We start from the raw sequence: 22,539 nt of genomic DNA, 5'->3' as shown, positions 1-22,539 counted from the left end.
TCTGCGTCAGCTCAGGAAAGATCATTCTCACTCATCAGCCCAACGACCTGGAACAGCCTAGATGCGGAGGTGCAGAGGGGAGCATTGGCTATTTTTCATACGGCAAGCAAGACTGTTCTCTTTCGGACAGCATTTTGGGAGGTTAATGGAAAGGTGGTTTTGTTGGTAGAAGGTGCAGAGAATAGTGGCTGCTTAGTAATTGTTGATTAAAATGTTTTTTAACTGCTTTTGCAACCTGGTAAATCACCTTGGGTCCTCAGAGAAAAACAGACTGTTCGTAGGCTTCCCATAGACTGCCTGACTTACCCCTTAGTGTAAGTTTAAATTCAGCTCAGCTCTCTGCAGGATGCTATTGGGAACTCGGAAGAGCACATTTTCTAGTTATCTGGCAGAATATCCCAGCATCTCGTTAAAAAGAATAAGCCAGTAGTTAATGGCAACATTTGCTCGTCCACGTGTTTTGAAAGGCTCTTCTTCTTCTGCGGTGGAGACCTTTGAAGAGGCTGCTTTTGATACTCAATTGCTCATTGTTGCATCTGTCATGTTAGTTGGAGGACTGAACTTACTTCCTTCACCTGACTTGGGCAATACAGATTGTTTTATCACCTTTGCTTGAGGATCAGGTGACTTCTAAGGATTACCGCCCTCTAAACGAGTTTTGGAAGGATGACCTCTGCTTCTGGGAATTGCTCAGGCGGTGTCAGAGCACTAGCTGGTGGATAAACGTGCTCTTCTTGGTTTCCATGTATTGTCATTGTGAACAGCTGCAGTCTACCCAGTTTTCTTGCTGGCCTGGAGAATTTGCTTGTTATTTTTATGCCATATGGCATACATAAACACGATGTACATCATTCTCACATATTAATGCACGAACATTCAAAAGTGCATGAGAGAGACACCAAATAAAAACAGGGATTTTAGTCAAGTAGCATGGATGAGGAATTTGACGGCATCCCTATAGAGCTGCCGTTTTGCAGAGGCCAACGTTGTTCTCACTCCCAACCCCGCTCCTCCCGCTTTAGTTCCACAGACTCTGAGAGAGTTCCAGCATTGCTCACCTCTCCCATGGTGGGGTTGTCCGCTTTGAATGCATTCAGCTTGGCCAGCACTGCATGGGCTAACAGACAGCAATCTTCAGAGCCACTGCAGGAAAGGAACACAGGTTACATTGAGCACCTGCCCTTCACCATTAAGGTATGTGGAAATGGCAACACGTGAGCCTCAGTGAGGCAAGGGAGGATTTTCCCTCTGAGGAACCTGGCCCATTTCTCCCTCGCAACCTGGCTGTCATCTTCAATCCCCACAGCACTGGGGCCACTTGACGGTGAATCCCAATCCTATCGATCACATTTTTACCTTGCCCTTACTTGACGGAGTCCAGGGTGGCACACAGGGTTCTTCCCTATTCCATTTCCCCCCTCACAAGCCCTGTGAGTGTAGGCCAAGATAATAACGAGCCAAAGTCACTTAATGAATTACACGGCCGAATGGGGATTTGAAAGTGGGCCTCTCACATTCTAGGATGATACCCTCTACATCACACTGGCTCACCCTAAGTAAGAATCCAAATATCCTGCTACTTATTGTTGGAATACAGAGAGTATCTCCTCACTCCATAATCTTCTTGATATGGATAGCTGGAAAACCTCTTCCTGTTCACCCCGCCCCAATTCCTTCACTCAGCATATGGCTTATTTCACCCTTCTTGATTTCGTGATCGAAAACCAAGGACAAGCATTTGCTTATCACAAATTTACCCGCCCTCTCCCTCTCCTCCACATACAGCGAGATTGTTGCACTAACTTTCTGTAGCGAATCGAGGGGTACTCCTTCAAAGTGTCACATAACGTGGCAATTTGTTCTGCCATCCTCTCGAGTTGATTGTTCTTATCTTCTCTGCAGTATGGGCTGAAGAGATTGTGGAAACTCTGGGGATTGTCCAGGGAGTACACCTGGAGGGAGAGAAGAGGATCAGAGGACGGGTGGTGCGCCATCCCCAGTGAGGAAGGCACCTTGAACTCACAGGGTTCAAGCAATGCTCTTTCATTGGAAGCAGCTACAGAATCATCACAGAGGAGCCCATTTATTTTAAATCTTTTTGTATTAAAAGGAGACCATACAAGCTCAGCCACTTGAACTTTAACAGTCCATTTCTTACAGACTGCCACAAAACAAACTGCATATTTCTGAAAAATAGTCTTCTGGAGGCCACTAGTCACACCTCCCCTCTGGGTGCCAATTAGGGTTGCCAACCTCCAGGTGGTGGCTGGGGATCTCCCGCTATTACAACTGATCTCCAGGTGACAGAAATCAGTTCCCCTGGAGAAAATGGCCGCTTTGGCAACTGGACTCTATGGCACTGAAGTCCCTCCCCTCTCCAAGCCCCTCCCTCCTCAGGCTCCACCCCCAAAATCTCCAGGTATTTCCCAACCTGGAGCTGGCAACCCTACTGCCAACTGATCCATACCTGACAGGGGATCTCCTGGTTGTCATATCTTAAATCCGCCTGACAGTAGCCTCCTCACTCAGGACATTACGCCATCATCCCTGGGGCAGGCATTAATGGTTATTTGTGAACTCTGGATATGTAACACTTTAAACCATTAAGGGCTGTCAGATCCTTGGCTCAAGGAAGCCTGTAATTTATCTATTACGTGCCCTGGCTTTCCCTAGTTCTGCATAAAGTCTCCAATTAGCATTATTACGTCAAGCTCTTTGGGACTGCCATTCATCACATGTACAGAGCACACTTCAGCACATCCTGATTGCTTGCTGGAGGTGTTAAGAGCCGTATTAAAATCTAGCAGCTGCAACACAGTTTGATGAAAGGGTTGCCAGGCAAAGCGGGGAAGGGCGATGGAGAACTGCTGAACCACAGCTAGCTTCTGCCACTAAATTTTAAGCTTCTAGCTCATTTTCTGCATAAAAATCAGGAGGCCTAACTATTCTTAAGCCCTGCAACTACATATATTAAATATAATAATAACTAAGGGGCAGATCACTTTATATTGAAACATTTGTATTCATGATCCCACCTCTTAGAAGCAGGGTAAAAAGGTAAAGGTAAACGTCCCCTGTGCAAGCACCGGGTCATTCCTGGCCTATGGGGTGATGTCCCATCCTGAAGTTTACTAGGCAGACTTTGTTTATGGGGTTGTTTGCCAGTGCCTTCCCCAGTCATCTTCCCTTTACCCCCAGCAAGCTGGGTACTCATTTTACTGACCTCGGAAGGATGGAAGGCTGAGTCAACCTTGAGGCGGCTACCTGAAACCAACTTCCATTGGGATCGAACTCAGGTCATGAGCAGAGCTTGGACTGCAGTACTGCAGCTTACCACTCTGCGCCACGGGGCTCTAGAAGCAGGTTACCACGCTGAATAAAGGGAAAGGCTGAAATGATCCAGGGCAGTAGCAGGTGAGCCGTGTGTGTGTGTGTGTGTGAGAGAGAGAGAGAGAGAGGGGGGGGGAGGAGGGGGTCTGCATATGCTGTCCTGGTTCTTGATTCTCTGACAGGCATCTCTGCCAGCAACATTTGAAATTTAGAGAGCTTAACTTTAACTGGGGTGGGCAGGAGAGTGTTAGGGAGGCAAACACTATTAGAAAATAGAACTGGCTGAAACTCAGCTGAACCAATAATTTGCTCTTATCCTTGAATGTCTCGAATCTTATTTTACAAGTTTAATTTTCAGCGAGTGTCTTTGAAATTTATCACGGTTCACTACCAGCTGTGATGTCTACTAAGGAATCGTTAATGGCGCTTGAGTAGAAGTTAATTTGTTCCCCATCCATGTATCTAGTGCTTTTCCTTGTGGCCACATACAGCGTCCTTTTTATACCTTTCCCCCCATTTTCTTACCTTACTTAATTTTGTAATTTGGCTTCTGTTCTACTATGTTACTCATAGTGCTTTAATGAAGCAGTTAGTTAATATTAGGGAAACCCCTGAGTCTGTTTCATTCTACTAGTCAAGTGAATTACCTGCTGGGTTGATCAAGGGCCCAGATCAAAAAGAGGGATGTTTGACTGGTTATGAAGACAGGATATCATTCTCAGTGATAGAGCTAAGAGTGCGGCTTTGGGGCTGTTCTGCTAATCTTCTCAAATTTTACACAGCCATTATAAAAAGCCCCCAGCTCTTTAGAGTCCAATTAAAAGAAACAGAAGGCCCGCATTCATACATCCCATGCTCTGCTTGCCCCTCTCCTCACCTGTGACTCATAGGGAAGGAAAGCAACATTGATTTCCTTAAGAGTTTTAATGGCTTTGATGATTCGAGACTTGCCCAGTTCATTAAAGAGGTTCTCTGGGCAGGCTGAAAGAGAATGAGAGGAGGTTAGTGTTACCCTGTTGCTCTACAGAAATACTCCTCCCTCCTGTCTCCACTTCACTTTACTGCACAGTAAAATTATAGTAATATGCCCACCCTTATAGCTCCCCAAACAGTGTCAAAATAGTGTTTTACATGATCCCCCTGCAACTACATGTCCCACTAAATAACAAAGATTCCTAGTTTTGTACAGATAATCCACAAAAAGCTTCAACAAGCCTACACAGCCAACAAATAAAAAATGCTGTTATTGAAGGAGAAATGTCCTCTCTGAGCTCTGCTGGACAGATATTCGTTTTTTCATGGTTCAGATATACACAGTGGGGGCCCCACATCCATGGAACCCTGCGGTTGATCTCTCAAGAAATTGCACAATGGTACAATCAATCAATCAATCTTTATTGGCCTATACTCAGAAACATGGTGTAAGCGGTACACAAAATTCGCTGTCCATACATTTTCAATTTAAATATGGATTAGACTTTAGTCCTTTCATTGACAACTTCCATCAAAGATTCCGCCACCTTTAAAGTGACTTCAGGAATAGTATCATTCAACAAAAACTGGCATACAGAGAATTCTTGGCTAGATTTCATTTTTTCAATCAAGGGCAGAATTGGGTTTTTTTAACACAATGGTACAATATACACTTGGTGTGCTGCCAAAGGCCTGTAGGTAGAGTGCATTTTAAGACAGGATGTCCTTCGTATTGCTTAACTACTTCCCCTCATGGAGGGAGCAGCACAGCACACAAGCCAGACATTCTCAGTGGGGGGAGTCCATGCTGCAAGGTGCTCTCCTATTCCACAATGGGGTTCTCATTCTAAACCCACTCTGGGTCTGTCTATGCTTACATGCATGTAGCATGCTCGTGTGCATGTAAAGTGTATTCCTCTCCTTCGTGCCACCACCCCAAGTTAGAAATCCAGCCTCCCACGCTACCAGTGACTTGGGGAAAACTAGTAAAGGCTGCCTCTGAACAAGTACAAAGGGCAGCGTTTCCCAATTACAGGTACAGTATCCCTTATCTGGACATCCTATATTCGGACAGATCCGAAAATTGGACCCTTCGAGCCAGCATGCAGGCAGAATTGCTTTCAATGTTTCCTCTCACCTAAAAAAAATAAAACACAGTGTACACAGCATAGGCGGAGACTGAAAGCCTATCGTTGTTTGTTTGTTGTTGCTCTTGTTTAACAGCTTATACAAGTATTCTGGTGAGATAGTTACACCTTTGCTTTCTGATGGTTCAACGTACACAAAATTATTAAAAATATTGTTTAAAATTACATTCAGGCTATGTGTATAAAGCGTATATAAAACATAAATGAATTCAGGTCCCATCCCCAAGGTATCTGATTATGTATATGCAAAAATTACAAAATATTCCAATATGCGGAAAGATCTGAAATACGGACCACTTCTGGTCCCAAGCAGTCCGGATAAGGGATACTCAACCTGTACTTCAGCCCTTCTCCAGTGTGTGCATGCTTGAGTGTCAGACAGTGCTTAAGGCACACGAGGAGGAGTTTGAATCACAGTCTGTTCTCTTAAACAGGAAAACTTTATTGCTACGTGCTAAGCTAGAGCACAAGATAGGGAAAATAGCTATCATGCCTACTGGTTACAGATCTAAGGAAAAGAATAAAACTAACTTAATAATGCAGAAGAGTTACCCCTGACATCCCCAATGTATGTCCATGGAACAAATGCACATCCTGACCGTCACTGGCTCCATGCAGGGGAATCCAACTTCTAGCATTTGAACAAACACTAATGGATGTTTCCGATCTTTTAACTCTTCCTGCCTTTTTTGGTGGGAAGCCTCTTACCCAATCCAGATTTAGGGAACTTGCCCCACCTGAGAAGGTGAACCCCAATCTCCCAATCATCCCAGGGCGCATCTCCCACAGATCTCAGTACCCAGATCATGTTTTATAACAACTATCCATCTTGCCCGCCCTGGCAGGTAGAGCAAATGGTTCTCTCTTTGTGGAAACTCATCTCTGTTCCCTCTGACCTCTTGCTGCATTGTATGGCTCACTTCCCTGGGAATGCAAGTGGCTGTAAGGATCCCAGGAACTCCCTGGTGAGCTTCAAAGCACCTTACATCCCCCAAATCATATCACCTCTCACTTCCCAGTTAGCATTTTCTTGCATGCTTGAAAGCAGCCCTCAACTTACTGTCAGTGAAGAAGACATGAGCGGCCTTGTACGAGAAGGTGGGACTGCCTTTGAAGTCATTTATCAGAGCGCGAATTGACTGCAGAGGGGAAAATGGTGTGTTAGTAGCAAGAACGCACATCCTGGAGATTCTCCCACTAGCCTCCCTTGGCTTCAAGATCATACTCCAAATCAGCGATCAAGCACCATCACTCATACACTACTTGAGGGAGGATTGATTGTCCTGTGGAAATTGCATGAAGTCCATAAAGACCCCAGGAAGTAGTAACAGCCAATGTGTGTGTATACATGCACACAAATACACATGCACCCTCCACCCCCACCAGTCCTACCAATAAATTTGTTCCTTCTCCAGGAATTGGCAGACAGCCATCCCAATGGATGCAGAGACGGAGGACCTACCGGCTCGATGGGGCTGAGCAAATAGATGGCTTCGAGGCTGGGGAGGGGCTCTCGGCGTTTGTTAATATCTTCGATAACTGCAGAAAGCAAATATGTATCAGGTGGTTGAATCTGGGATGGTTTGCAAGAGAAACAAAGGAGCAAAACAATTCCCAAAGGCTGCTGAAAATGGGGGTGACGTGAACATACAAACCAACGGCATGAAGATGCTGAGTGAACCAGATTGCAAGTGTGTTGGGATGGTGCTAGACAGCAACCTGAGGATCCAGCTGAGCTTGGATTGACATCCCTCATTCGTGGGATGGAAGGGGGGGGCTAATGTTATGTAGACAAGAAGTGAGGTACCTGCTCACAAGATCAAGCAGAGCACAAAGAGCCTTGCTAAAGTCACTCACTTGTGATTCCTTCGGCCAGGAGGTCTGACATCTTAAAACAGGATGAGACAATGCGTGTGCTGGGATGATCCATAATGAGTACCTGCAGGAATAAAGAGACTCTAGTGGTCCATTTTTCAACTGAGAAGCATGGTACTTGTGAATGGTGGCAGAAGTAGCACGGAACATGTTGACTCCTCCTCCGTCTGCTACATCCCGCTTCTTTCTATGCACTAGAATTTTAAATCCTGGTGTCCTGCCTATATCACAATGCCATCAAGCCTCCATTCTCTTTTCAGAACTGGGCAGAAAACTGAGCAGACCAGCCTACTCACATTTCTCACTCCACCTCTTTTACATTCCAGCTGCTTCCCACCACCCACGCACCTGCTCAGAGCTGCCCGGTGGAGCTGTTTTGAGCATCCCAAAGAACCTGCTTGGTGTAGACTGGGTTAAAACTTTATTGACATCTCAACATACCACTGTGATGTGTTTACGAGGCACTCTGCGGATAAATTATTTGCATTCATTGTGACTTCAACATCGCTGTTGATACAACGCAGGCACCAGAGTCTCAGTCATTGCAACCTGAGAGGTGTACAGGGTGCTTGCAGGGGTCCAGCCTACCATTTATCCTCTTTACTCTTGTTACCTAATTACACTTATCCAGGAGACAGTGACATGTCTAGGAAATTATAAATGCCTCTTTGGGATGAGGGTCTCAGCAGCCTAGAAGAAGAAGAGTTGGTTTTTATATGCCGACTTTCTCTGCCACTTAAGGGAGACTCAAACCAGCTTACAATCACCTTCCCCTCCCCACAACAGACACCCTGTGAGGTAGGTGGGGCTGAGAGAGCTCTAAGAGAGGTGCGACTAGCCCAAGGCCACCCAGCTGGCTTCATGTGTAGGAGTGGGGAAACAAATCCAGTTCACCAGATTAGCCTCCGCCGCTCATTAGGCCAGTCCTAAAGAAACCCTCCTTGGACTCTCAGGATTGCTCAAACTATTGGCTGTTCTCAGGTCTTCCTTTTTAGCAACACGTTACTACATGTGTTGGTTGGACAACTCCAGGCACTTCTGGAGGAGGCTGATTATCTTGACCCATTTACATCCTGCTTCAGGCCCAGGTTTGGTACCAAAACTATCTTTGTCATTCTTACTGGTAATTTACACCAGGATAAAAACAAGGAGAGTGTTATCTTGTTGATGGTTCAGGCTCTTTAAGCGGGCTTTGATACAGTCAACTATGCTATCCTATCAAGACTGATAGTTCTTTAGCTTTGTTTCTCTTTGGAAGGTACATTTCAAAAGCTGGTATTGCAGGAATTTAGTTCTGCTCCTTGGCAACTGTGCCATGGGATGCCCCAGTGCAGGTTCATGGCTTGGGGGTGCTTTGGCTCCAACAATTGCTTCTATGGCAACAAACACCTTTTTACCAAGCTGATCCTGCTTTGGTTATCCATAATCTGGACACACCAAGTTTAAATTGCTCTAATGTGCTCTATGTAGGACGGTCTTTAACGACCTCTGGGAAACCCGCACTGGTCTAAAATACTTCAGCAAGGCTGTTGTAAGCAATATGCTGTAGGGAAAGTATGACTTCTGTATTCCAAGAAATACAGTGGCTTTCCGTTTGTTTCTGGGCACAATTCAAAGTGCTGGTTTTGTCATACAAAACTCTAAATCAGGGGTGTCAAACATGAGGCCCGTGAGCCGACTCCGGCTCCTTGAGAGCTCTTATCCGGACCATGAGCCAGCTGAGACAGCCACCCCACCCCACTCTCGATCTGGGCTGGCAAGGCATGGTCCGGCCCAACCAAGTGACATTTATGTCATATCCAGCCCTCGTAACAATTGAGTTCGACACCCTGCTCTAAATAGTCTGAGCCCAGGATACCTAAAGAACCACAAGCCCCTGTATTCATTAAAAGGCCCTTTAGTCCACCCCCTCAAAAAAAATTACCAGTTGATTTGAGTCCTGTTCAAGGTGCTGGCTATGATCTTTAAAGCCCTATATGGCCTAAGACCCACATATCTAAAGGACTACCTCCTTGCACCAACTAGTCTTTTGGCTGACATTCTACTGCCTGGGGCCTCACTTGAGGTGACCTACTCAGTATCAACTAGGAGGGAAGCACCATCATTAGAAGCCTCCAGGAGATGCTGTAAGGCCATTTTATTTGTCTGTGCTTTTAACGGGGTATAAGCGGAATAAATATTTTGGGGGAGAGAGGGTATCATTCTTGGTTTTAAATTGTAATGTTTTAATTGTGACTCGTCAGCTGCCTTGAACTATGAGGAAAGGCAGAATATACATATTTTAATAAATGAATGAATAAATGAATTAAATCAGGAGGGGGGCACTGTATGAAGACCAAAGCAGAAAAGAAACTAACTTCTCAAGAAATGCCTTTTATTATTGGAGCCCAAAGTAAATTCAAATTTATCTTGTTTGTGAATGAATAATTTGTGAACAGCAGACATTTTGCAATTCGTTCAAATTTTGCAGCTGTATGTTAGCTATTTGACTGTTTTAGGTTTATGCTTATAGATTGTCCCTGAAGGAAGCTTATTTCTAAAACGCATTTGGGCTCTAATAAAATGTGGTACTTTTTGAGAAACTCTTTTCCCTTCTGCTTTTGTCTACTCCCATCACCTGATGCAAGGCAGGTGATTGATCATCTCTTGAATAACCTTCCTTGGGAGATTTACATGGCAACTAACTTACTAGCATTTATGTGCCAGGCACAGACTTACTTACGTCACCGTATATTTGATTTCTTTGTTTTGCTCTGATCTACTTGGCTCTTTTCCGTTTTGACCCACTGAATATATTTGTTGCTGGTCTGTTGTGTGTCTGCGTATGATTATACAACTGATAGGGGCATTACACAAATTTTTTGTTTGGAAAAGAGGGATAAAATATAAATTAATCCATCAATGAATAAATCCCAAACCTCAAAGTGATGCCAGAAGTATGAAATATTGGAGGTGTTTTATACCAAAGCTCTTACCTCCTTTCCTCAAAACAAAAACAACAATAACAAAAACAAAACAAAACAAAAGGACAGTGTAAACTATTGGAAAGTTAAAATCTTGATTTTAAAAATTAACATTAGTTAAAATGTACAAGATCCTAAAGAAATTTATAATAAACACACTCTACAGAGCTTATAAATTCAGGGTGTGCTGCCTTCTTATAACCTGTGGTTATAATCTAATATGTGGGGCAAGGTAACTCCTAAGTATGCTCCCTAATTCAACCTACACTATCAGTACCAACTAGAAGTTAGGAACACACAAAACTGACTCCAGCAAACATGTATCTCTCCAGTGACAGATGCAGCAAATAGGAGCTGTGAAGTACCGAAGGCCTCGGGGAAAACAAACACACTCAACCTATAAGTGACATTAAGCCCTTGCAGAACCAGTGGGGCAAAGCTAATTCCAATAGCCTCTTTGATCTGTCTGCAGCCAGTAATTTCATGGCTGGCCTGGCCTGCACCTTCACATCAGGAAAAGTTATGGGTACTTCTAAGAACCTTAACTGCCCACAGTCAAGGATACAAAAGGTCTAGTGAACACCTGCCACCATATTATCTTTGTGACACCGTAGTTAAACAGTGGATTCCACAAAGGCAGACAATACCCTTATTTGCAGATTATCTTCAAGATGTATTTAAAGTTTTTAGTAGGTTGTATCAGGCCTGAGCCCTGATCTGGATGGCCCAGGCTAGCCTGATCTCGTCAGATCTCAGAAGCTAAGCAGGGTCAGCCCTGGTTAGTATTTGGAGGGGAGACCACCAAGGAATACCAGGGTTGCTATGCAGAGGAAGGCACTGGCGAACTACCTCTGTTAGTCTCTTGCCATGAAAATCCCAAAAGGGGTCGCCATAAGTCGGCTGCGACTTGAAGGCACACACACACATCAGGCCTGAGAGCCATATGCAGCTCCCCCAACACTGCAGCAACACACGCCTACCTTCCATTCGCCATCTTTCTTCATGCTACGGATGACATCATTCAGGATTTCTGAAAATTAAAAAAATAGCTCGCAGTTAATACTGAGACGCCTTCTATTGCCATTAGAATAACTGGCCTTTTCCTGTACTTGGTAATCTTCACAGCACCTCACAACATCAGGGCAGACTCCTTTGGTGGATTATAGTAATCAACTACAGAGAGCCAGCGTGGTGTAGTGGTTAAGAGCCACTGGAGTGGTGAACTGGGAGTGGTGGACTCTAATCTGGTGAACTGGATTTGATTCCCCACTCCTCCACATGAGCGGCGGACTCTAATCTGGTGAACTGGGTTGGTTTCCCCACTCCTGCACATGAAGCCAGCTGGGTGACCTTGGGCTAGTCACAGCTCTCTTAGAGATCTTTCAGCCTCACCTACCTCACAGGGTATCTGTTGTGGGGAGGGGGAGGGAAGGTGATTGTAAGTCGGTTTGATTCTTCCTTAAGTGGTAGAGAAAGTTAGCATATAAAAACCAACTCTTCTTCTTCAATATATAATGTTAGTGCTCATATAAAGCAAAATGTAGGTGCTTTCCTCATTTACCTTGGGTTTTGTGGCACTAGAGACAAATCACCCTCCAACCTTGAAGCTGCTATTCTTTTCGAGTGATTTGGAGATAACAGAAGGAAGATCTGATGCGAGCGGCCTGCCTCTGTTATAGTAGCCAAATACTTAATCTAATGTGACATCACCATTTTTTTAGATGGGACATAATTTGGGGACATCGGTCTCTATGAAATGACACAGATTCCAATCAAAGCAAGAGCTGCATTCTGTCCTCATCCCACCCTTCTGCATTCAGTGGGTCAACAACTGTGAAAGTAGAGGACTGAGAACAGGGACGTGTGCACCCTTCTAAAGAACAGTACTTCTGGGGAGAAGCCAGGTCCACTCCAGATATTGTATATTGGCAACACTAATCACAAATCAAGAGGCTAACACTTCCACTGAGGACAGGCAATGCGCATCTCAAACAGGTGCAGAGTTAACAATACCCAGAATTGTAATGCCAACGTACCTTAATTGCACTCCAACACTACTCACCAGAAAACCTCCCAGATACAGGCCGCTTTAATGAGACACACAAGGCATTACTCATACATTATAAGAGCAGTGTGGCCTGCCACTTTCCTGTGGCTAGAACACAAGTTGCTCCGGTAAACTGTTTGTACAACAGACTCATGTGGAACAGACAGCTCATGTGGGAAGATCCCGCATCAGCACCACTGGCAAGGCCCTCTGGAAGCCTGAGAACATTCATTCAGAAGAACAAAAAGGGGCAACGCTCTAAGGGACACGTGACAGCTTATGATAAACAAATAAACCAAAGTCTTCCAGAAACCTCTGTGTGGCAAATGCTTTTGATAAACCTGGGAGGAGGGTAGATACCTCTCTGGCATCAAGAGGTGAGGTACTGGGAGGGGAAGAAACTTGTAACAAATAACAGTACGGTAGAATTTCACCTTTGCTTCTTGTGTTGGAAGGCAAACCTAACAGTATAATCCTATGCAGGGTTGCTCCAACCTTGGACCATTAAAAGCAATGGGTTTAGACTAGAGTGCTTCTGCATGGGACTGCACAATAAATACCCCCGACTCAACTGACCAGAGAGGAAGTCAGAAATTAAAAATCAAGGCTCCCAATTTCATCTCCATACAAACCAGAGGCTGGATTTTGTAAATTTACTCTAATCTCTAATAATTGGCAAATGCCATAAACTTCTTATGGATTAACAGGAAGTATTTCCTTTGCTAATGGTACCAGCCAGCTTGGAGAACCTCTTCAACCACAACTGTCAGATATCCAATGATTCACTTAAATTTTAAAGTTGAATTAGCAGATGGAAATAATGACATATATCCAACCATCTATGGACTTTGCAAAGGACTTTCCTGCTTCTCCTTCCTGCAGCCCACCCTGCACACTACCAAAAAAATTGTTCCAAGAGATCAGTGGGCCCTCAGGAAAATCTCAGGGGACAGAGGGGGGGGGTCTGCAGATGGAGGGGGGAATTAGCAGGAACGGACAGCCCCTCTTCTGCAAATGGAAACGTCAACCCATTGGGGGAACTGCATGGCTGGATACAAGCTACTGTGTATTTCCTAATAACCTGAATATTTGTTTTAACCCTGAAGTCAACATGGAAAATAATATTACTAACCAGGGCTGATTCCACACGGAGTTGTTTCCCTGTTTCAGACCCCTGACTCATGCACTTTGTTTTCCATTTCCCTATAACATTGTCCTCCATTCTTGCACCAATTATGAAAAGCCCATTCTTTCTGGAAAAAACCCTCTATTTAAAAAAAAACAACCCTAGAAAAACTCCCAAAGTTTCCCCTGATGCCTTTATTGGACAATTTTTTGTGTGTGTCTGAAAGGGATGGTACATCGTGTCTTTGAAGGAAAAATGCACTCTTCCCCCCCCCCTTTTCACTGCCTGACGGTTGTTATTTTTTAATATTCTGGGGTCAGGACAATATTGTAGTGCAGTTACTTTAGTTTGGCAATACAAAATCAAGGAGGAGGGAGGGGAAATGGCACAAGTATCTTGTTCAGCACTACAATGGAGCCCAAACATAGAAGGGATCAAATTAATTAGAGTGAGATTGGGCGAGGGGATCTGCCCCAGTGTCTTGTTCAGCACCGCAACTGAGCAAATGCAAGGTTTTAAGAAAAAAGGGTTTAGAACTGCGATACGTTTCTTTTAAAGAGTAGGTAGAGACTCATGATGGCAGCAGGACAACAGCGTGTGTATGTGGGTGCGATGCATATCAGTTGTGAAAAGGTTAATAATGGTGAAAAAAACAGATTACCCTGTGGTGTCTGGAATCTCCACTGTAAGTGTGAACTGACCAATAACCATCACAGGAACATGACCATCACAGAAAAAAAACCCTCTGTAGAAATCAGCCCTGCGGAAAGTAGTTAGAGGCAGGATAGTTCAACTTCGAAGAAGGCGGACAAAAAAGGTTTTAGACTGTGAACTACTTCAGCTTATTCAAGTCACCGTGCGCAAATCCCTCTCTGCTCATTTTGGGTGGTTCCTTGAGACACTGACATGGTGGTTTCCCACCAAGGACTCTGAAACATGTATTTTCTTGGCAGTATGCTAACGCAGAGAAGTGTCAGACTCACTGACTAAAGATAAAGTTGCTCTTTATTGAGGGAACTACATTTTGGATAGGAAAGCTGAGAGACAGAGCTTCTGGCTGTCTAAGTAGCTAAGGAGGGATAGAGAGAGTAGAGTGACTTCCCAGAAGAAGCAGGAAATTAGACCTAAGAATATCAGTTTAAGGACAGACAAGAGATGTGAAAAGGTTGGAAAGGTCTCTAGCCTTACAGCCCTAATTAGCTGACCACTTGCCCGCCCCCTTTTGGGTCTTCTTCTCAATTCCTTTGCATGCTAGACATTGCTACTTCCAACACAGTTTTCCCACTGTGTTTCAGTAGTGGGATTTCTAGGTAACCAGAACATAAGTTCTCAGGGCATTTTGTTGATTTGTACACATCAAGAAGCTTGTTTTGTTTTACTTTTGAAGCTGAACAATACCTTAAGGTCACAGTACTCAATTCAAAACTCAACCAAGCATACGGTCTGGACAAGTTTGGATCTCAAACCAGATAACTACGATCTTCAGCAACATTACTAACTAACGTGTTAAATCCTTTCTAATTCGTCAAATATTCAAGGTGTTTTAAGTGTTTGATATGCCCAGCTCACAACTACATACATAAAAACACATGCACATGATAGTTAGCAGGTAGAACTGAGGATCTGCCCTTGCTCTTCTGGCTCTATTGACTCATTAGCCCATGCCCTTTTGGAATGCCGCTTTTACGAGGAACTTCGATCGCACTATATTTCCCCCCTTTTAATATACAAATCCAATGCCTCTGTGACTGACATAATGCCTTTTTTACTAAGTGATAGGGACCCCAAGGCTACATTGTCAGTGGCAAGATTTGTTTCAGTCCTTGTATCCCTCCAACACTAGATATATGCTGCTCAAGATCAATTGATCAAGGAGCTTCTAAGGGATAAAAGGAAAGGAAAGGTAGAACTGAGAAGAACCAGTAGCACTTGTTTGGAGGATTATGGCAATAAATGACAGAACCTAAGCTGAAGAATGTAAAACTAGGCCATAAAACAAGCCGCTGTAGCAAAGTGAAACCTAGAGGAATTCAGCTGCCAACACCAAAGCTCTGATTAAGAACAGCATCAAAACTATGCAAGAGGGGGAAATGCTCAGGGAGACCCTGAACAGCTGTTAGACCACCATCTGCCGTATATCCATTTCTGAATATGGCCCTAGAATGCTGTTCAATAAATCCACAAAATAGTGCCATGGACAGAGAAGGGAGAATTTTCAATAAACCCAGGAATTCCTCAAGCTTTCTGAAAAATCCAAAAACTTTAAAATAAAAATCAGAGATTTTACGAACTGAAGAAATTATGTCCGACCTGTGCAGATACAACTTAAACACAGCCAGTCTCACAAAATAATGTTGCAAGACCATGACTGCCATTTTGGGAGATGCCTAGCAACCCCCATAACCATTGCTTGGAAGGGTTTGAAACGGCATCCAGAAATAGCAAGAGACAAAAGAAACATAGTGGGGAAAGTTGTCCTGCTTTCCAATCCAAGCCACCCTGAATCAGCTGGCTAGTAGAAGGAGAAGCTGGTGGTGGCATGGGCAACCCAAAAAACTGAAGCAGCAACAAATGGACAAGAAGAACAAGGAGGAGAAGGAGGAGGAGGAGGAGGAGAAGGAGTTGGTTTTTACATGCCGATTTTCTCTACCACGTAAGGAAGAATCAAACTGGCTTACAATCACCTTCCCTTTCCATCCCCACAACAGACACCCTGTGAGGTAGATGGGGCTGAGAGAGTTCCGAGAGAGCTGTGACTAGCCCAAGGTCACCCAGCTGGCTTCATGTGTAGGAGCGGGGAAACCAACCCAGTGCATCAGATTAGAGTCTGCCGCTCATGTGGAGGAGTGGGGAATCAAACCTAGTTCTCCAGATTAGAGTCCACTACTCTTAACCACTACACCAGGATAAGATCAGGATAAAAATGTACTAATAAATATCAATATGAAACACTTTGAACATTCATCTAAAGCATTATTCAAAAGCTTATCAACTACTGAAGAGCTAAGACTCACAATATTGAGGACTCTAGTCAGAACCACTGGAAGAAACATTTTGAGAGGAAAGTAGAGTAACAGGGAAGAAAGACAAGCAAGAGAACGACCAAAGACTATTTTGATACACTGTGTATATGTGTGTGGGGGGAATATTTCACAGAAATATCACAGATGAAATATCACAGAACCATGGAATATGCACCTGTGAATACAGACCTGGCCAATGGGGATCAAGGTAGTAATAATAACAGTAAGCTACTGAGAGGCAATATCAGAAAGAAAGCCACTGTGGAGAAGTCCAATCAGTATTCTATAAGAACAAATTTACATCCTGTTGGCAGACACTTCCCCCACCATTGGAGACAAAAAAACAACAACCTTGGGTGGATCCAGGATGTCCTCCTCATTCTTAAACAAAAGGAACCTTCATGACAAGTCCAATGTTCTATTTTCATTAGAAACGAGGAGGACATCCTGGCACGTTTGGGATGCCACAAAGCTACGAGTCCAGTGGAAGGGTCCTGACTGCCAATCATAGACACAAGCTTGTCTAGAGCACCTGCTGCAGCATCCTTTGGCTGAAGGATGCATCTGCTGCTGCCACAGTGTCCATTTTGTAGTGCCTGACAAACACTGGCTTGGATGTCCAAGTCGCTGCTTTGCATATGTCTTCCACTGAGGCATTTGTATGGAAGGTTGCTGTGGTAGATGCACTTCTGGTAGAATGTGCCATGATTCCTTCAGGCAGGATTCCTTCAGGCCTTGCAATGAGTAGGTTATTGATTAGGCACTCTTTCAGCCACCTGCTAAGAGTAGTCCTAAAAACCTTTTTGCCCCACACTACTGGGTGATATGCTACGAACAATGCCTCTGACTTTCTGGTTGGTTTAGTTCTTCTAATGTGTGTATGCAAGGCTCTGCTCAGATCCAGTGAATACCAGTTTTTTTCTTTTGGATGTGATGGACTAGGACAGAAGGATGGTAAGATCAGTTCCTGTGCCCTGTGGAAGACTGAATTCACTTCAGGCACAAATGTAGGATCTGGTTGTAGGACCGCCATGTCTTTATGGAAGATGCATACTCCCATGGAGATAGACAGTGCTCCCAATTTGGATATTTTTCTTGTTGAAGTACTTGCCACTAGGAACAGTACTATAAGTGTCAGAAACTTGAGAATGGCTCAAACGGTGGTTTAATCAGAACCTGCAGCACTACATGAAATCTCCACATTGGGAATCTTGGAATTGTTGGTGGATTTGGATAATGATGTGCCCTTAAACTATTGGGTGCATTGAAATGGGGAAACCATCTATATTCATAATTATTGAAGCCAGGGCTCCTACTTGTCTATGTATGGGGTTTGGTCTAAGACCTTGAAACAAAACATGTTGTAAGAATTGAAGTATCTGGAGAAGACCTGCTGACTGAGGTTAGCATTGCTTCCAACTAGACCATCTCACATATGCCTTCCCATGATGTAGATGGTCTATGTGCAAATAATATTGTGTGAACAACCTGCTCGGGAAAACCTTGAGCTAACAACATCTGCCGCTCAATTTTGAGGCAATCAGATGCAATCATGAAGGGCCTGGGTGTGAAACAGGGCCAGGCATTAGAATGTTCGAACTATTAGTAGTTCTAATGGTGGTTGGGTTACTAGACTGGAGAACCATGGCCACCTGGGAGCCACACATATGACTTCCACCTTCTCCTGTTTGATTTTGCGCAGCATTTTGGGAATGACTGGAATTGGAGGGAAGGCATAAAGGAGACCTCTCAGCCACAGCACCATCAGGGCATCCACTTGCTCTGCTTGAGGGAACATGAATGAGGAGAAGAATCTTGGTATATTGGCATTGTCTCTTGTTGCAAACAGATCTACTTGTGGGCAACCAAAGTGACTCACTATCTCCTGAAATAGTGCCACGCTCCCAGATCTAGTTGGCTCCTGCTTAGCCAGTCTGCTGGGACATTTAAGTCAGCCTTGAATGTATTCTGCTCTTATCGAGGCTATGTGTTTTTCGGCCCACGTCATTATACATGCTGCTTCCTGCTGTAATAATCTTGATTTGGTCCCTCCTTGGTGATTCACATGTGCTTTGGCTGTATTGTTGTCTGCTCTTATGCAGACATTCATGTTCTATACTTTCTCTTGAAAATGGCATATGGCTAAGCAGATCACTCAACTCCAGAAAGTTTTAATGCTGTGTTTGGATTCTGTTTTGGTCCATGTGTCCTGTACATGGCCAGTGGGTAATGGACTTCCCAACCCACCAGGCTTGCATCCATAGTAATCGTATGTCTGCAAACCAGTGAAGTGGTTTTTCCCTGGAGTGATGGCTGTTGATTGTCCACCAGGTGAGTCCTTCTTCAAGGAACTGGGTATGTTCAATCTGGCATGTTCTTTGAGGGCAATGTATCTTTGATATAGTAATATCAGCCACTGTAATTCTCAAGAGTAGGCCCTTGCCTATGGCACAGAATTGATTGCTGCTATCATTGAACCCTGAAATTAGGCACATCCTAGTTTCCTGGGCTACACAAAACTTCAGGGGGGTCATCCTCCTCCTCCTCCGCGTCCTGTGCTTGTGTATTACACAATGTGATGGCTACAAGAAAATTTGATCCAGAAAACTAGCTAAACTGGACTTTTAGTACAAAAGACATGCAGATCAGGAACACTCCCATTCCTGGATAATCAGCTTCAGAGATCTACCCACTCGTTGTTAACCTTCGTCTCAGCACATATGTGCATTCATAGAAGACAAGCTTTGAAAAACAGAGCGGTCACTACTACCCTTACAGTTAATCAGGGAGGGACAGACACATTTGCCCAGGAACATTCCAATATTGCAAAACCACTCTAAAGTGTTTTACTGGAACAAAAAGTCCCTGGACTGATTTGAAGTTAATTGCTTCCTACCTGGCCAGAAGGATACAGCAACCATTTCATTTGCTTAGCACATTAACCACATTAAGTGTTCCAAAATGACTGCGAATTAACTTTAGGAGCTCTTTTATGTTTGCTGAAGACCAAATGCTTTTAGGTAGCTGCAGAACAACAATGTCTCTTGGAAACATGGTGTTTTGTCAGAGGAGAGCAAGCAGCAACACCAGAAAGCAGATTAACAAGAAACAGGGGTCAGGAAAGCCAACACTAGAGTACGTGGCAGATGAGAATCTCAGCCCATCCCTCACACACCAGTTCAATGAGAAAACAACTAACAGAGCATCCAGAAAAGCAGGAGAGACTGTTCATAAACCACAACCAAACCTCTGGTTTTTGAAACACAGCAGTGAAATTCAGCAAATACCAATTTGCTGGTTGTCCCTGGCCCGAGAAGTGTCTGGCTGTTCTCAACCAGGGCCAGGGCTTTTTTGGCTTTGCTCCTGGCTTGGTGGAATTCTCTCTCTAATGAGACCAGAGCCCTGCAGGATCTAACGCAGTTCCACAGGGCCTGTAAGACCGAAATGTTCTGCCGGGCCTATGGTCGAGGGCAGCAATGGTTTCCATCTTAGCTGGCCTCCCTCCCCTTCCCCTCCTTCTTTTCCTTCCATCTGATCTTTCTGATTGCTCTCCCCTAGCTAGCTGCGGCCCTGTGTCCTGATAAATGAGCAGCTACCTAAAATTCCAGAAATTGTTGGTTTTAATCTAGGATTGAATTCTCCTGTATATTTTTATTGCTGTTTTATGGTGTTTTACTTGATGTTAGCAGCTCTGAGCTTCGGCTGGGATAGCAAGCGGGATGTGTGTGTGTGTATGTAAAGTGCCGTCAAGTCGCAGCCGACTTATGGCGACCACTTTTTGGGGTTTTCACGGCAAGAGACTAACAGAGGTGGTTTGCCAGTGCCTTCCTCTGCACAGCAACCCTGGTATTGCCTTGGTGGTCTCCCATCCAAATACTAACAGGGCCGACCCTGCTTAGCTTCTGAGATCTGACAAGATCAGGCCAGCCTGGGCCATCCAGGTCAGGGCAGCGAGCGGGATACAAGTGCAAAAATAAATAAATAAATGTGGCTGTATGTTTCATGTAAATGTAGTGGTTTCCACATGGGGACGGGCTTGTATGGTATCCCTGTTGCTGGTGTGGCTGCTGATACAGCGCAGCATTGACGGGGTTTCCACATGGCAGGTTTTCCCAGTTTCCCTGATCCAGTCCCCCAGCAACAGCCATCCCCCTCTCTCAGGCCACTGGAACATTCTCAGTTTTTAGAAAATCAACAATTGAATATGGTTAGATCAGGATGACATTATAACAATATATGTAAAATATTTTCTGAATTCCTAGCTTAAAAAAAATTACTCAAGTCCCTTTCTTTTGCCTTATATCTTTGCAACAGAAGGGGCTAGGCACCTACTTTTCTTTAAATTTTACATATATTGTTGTAACGTTATATTGACATAGAGGTAAAGGTCCCCTGAGTAAGCACCGGGTCATTCCTGACCCATGGGGCGACATCACATTCCGACGTTTACTAGGCAGACTTTGTTTACGGGGTGGCTTGCCAGTGCCTTCCCCAGTCATCTACCCCCAGCAAGCTGGGTCCTCATTTGACCGACCTCGGAAGGATGGAAGGCTGAGTCAACCTTGAGCCGGCTACCTGAAACCACCTTCCGTAGGGATCGAACTCAGGTAGTGAGCAGAGCTTTTGACTGCAGTACTGCAGTTTACCACTCTGTGCCACGGGGCCCTTTATATTGATATAATTACATTTAAATGCCAGGCTCCCAGTGGCGAGGAAGTGGCTGCCATGGGGACAGTGTCAGGGAAAATGGCTGCTACGTGGGTGGGAAAATCTACAGGTGACCAGGCAAACAGTCAGTTGCAAATGGCCTCTCCTCCATCCAGTGTCCAATATTTGGTACATAATAGTAGATGTGGCCATTGAAGCTAACTAATTCTCATGTCCCAAGTCCAGAAGAGGACAGAGGGTAATACAAGGACTACTAAGTATCACTACCAGCCATGAGTGGTGGACCTATACTGCCAGACACCCACTGAAGTCAAGAATAAACATAATAGGGACAACAGCAAGCCCTCTTCGATCAAGATCTAACGTTGTAATGTTGTTGTAATGAAGACAGCCTTCTTGGGGAGAGGAGATTCAACATTCTCCAAGCTCCCTTATCATAGTAAAGAAAAGGAAACAGCTTTGAACACACAGGAGTCAGATCTCTCTAAATAAATGTCACAGCATTAATTTCTCCTGTCCCTTTTTTGTAGGGAGAATGGTTGGTAAAGAAGAAATTCATACAGTATCATTGAAAGGAAGACATCTCTGAGAAACAAAGCAGTAGCCAAGCAGAGTCTGATCTAAAATCAACAAAACGAATTTTTGGAGGCGGCGACACTTCAGGTCTACCCCTGGTATGAGAGGAGTGCCACCCTGTCTGGCATACAAGAGATATCAAGTGGCAATGCCAGCACATTGACATTGTAGACTTGTGAGGAAAGTTCATGAAGCAATAACAACTTGGGCAGAAAGCACTGCCAGAGGAGCAGCCATTTTGCCCTGTGTAATGTACTGCACAACACACTGCAGTTGCAACTGTCTACATGAGTCGGTGCCACATATTTAGCAGTTCATTCAGAAGAGAAGAACAATAATTAATGTTATGAGTAGAAAACAGGGTTGACAAGGTGAAGGATGGATTGGAAACAGATAAGTTGTGGTTCACACATAGCTTCAACCCTAGGAGTAATTAAACTGAGCCATGGGATAGCTAGTTTTATCATTATAACGAGATAAGTGCACAGAGTTCAAAGCAAATCGCCTGAAAACTCAAGTCCAGTAGGGATGAGCAGGAATTATCACTTGTTGCAGTGTTTTTAAATAATCGTATTACTTTCTTGAAAAAGAACTGATCCCACTATTTCTCTCAAAAATTTCTTTGGCATTTACAAACTTGGGGATGAGGATATAAGAAAAGGTGGCATAAAGCTATATTAAAATTATATGTCGCTTGTTTGCCTGTTCTGGAAGAAAGTAGGAATCTAAACATATAATAATTGAATTGATGTGATTTAACAGTCATACTGTCAGCACTTAACACACAAACACACACTATGTATCTTTAGAG

The 22,539-nt window shown here is 44.2% G+C and overlaps 1 protein-coding gene across 1 annotated transcript in view; it reads right to left on the bottom strand.

The window, feature by feature from the left end:
- The window catches only part of STXBP2 (syntaxin binding protein 2), a 49,228-nt gene that overhangs the window by 17,475 nt on the left and 9,214 nt on the right, over nucleotides 1-22,539 (bottom strand). The window contains exons 2-8 of the mRNA XM_056851414.1: nucleotides 11,269-11,318; nucleotides 7,308-7,389; nucleotides 6,913-6,989; nucleotides 6,511-6,589; nucleotides 4,208-4,311; nucleotides 1,804-1,952; nucleotides 1,059-1,143 (exon numbers count right to left, since the gene is read on the bottom strand). Coding sequence (XP_056707392.1) covers nucleotides 1,059-1,143; nucleotides 1,804-1,952; nucleotides 4,208-4,311; nucleotides 6,511-6,589; nucleotides 6,913-6,989; nucleotides 7,308-7,389; nucleotides 11,269-11,318 — 626 coding nt within the window. The remainder of the gene's footprint in view (nucleotides 1-1,058; nucleotides 1,144-1,803; nucleotides 1,953-4,207; nucleotides 4,312-6,510; nucleotides 6,590-6,912; nucleotides 6,990-7,307; nucleotides 7,390-11,268; nucleotides 11,319-22,539) is intronic.

This window comes from Euleptes europaea, chromosome 1 (assembly GCF_029931775.1).
Source record: "Euleptes europaea isolate rEulEur1 chromosome 1, rEulEur1.hap1, whole genome shotgun sequence".
Classification (NCBI taxonomy): domain Eukaryota; kingdom Metazoa; phylum Chordata; class Lepidosauria; order Squamata; family Sphaerodactylidae; genus Euleptes; species Euleptes europaea.
The sequence above is the reverse complement of the archived record's forward strand: the minus strand, read 5'-3'. Positions and strand labels throughout refer to the sequence as shown.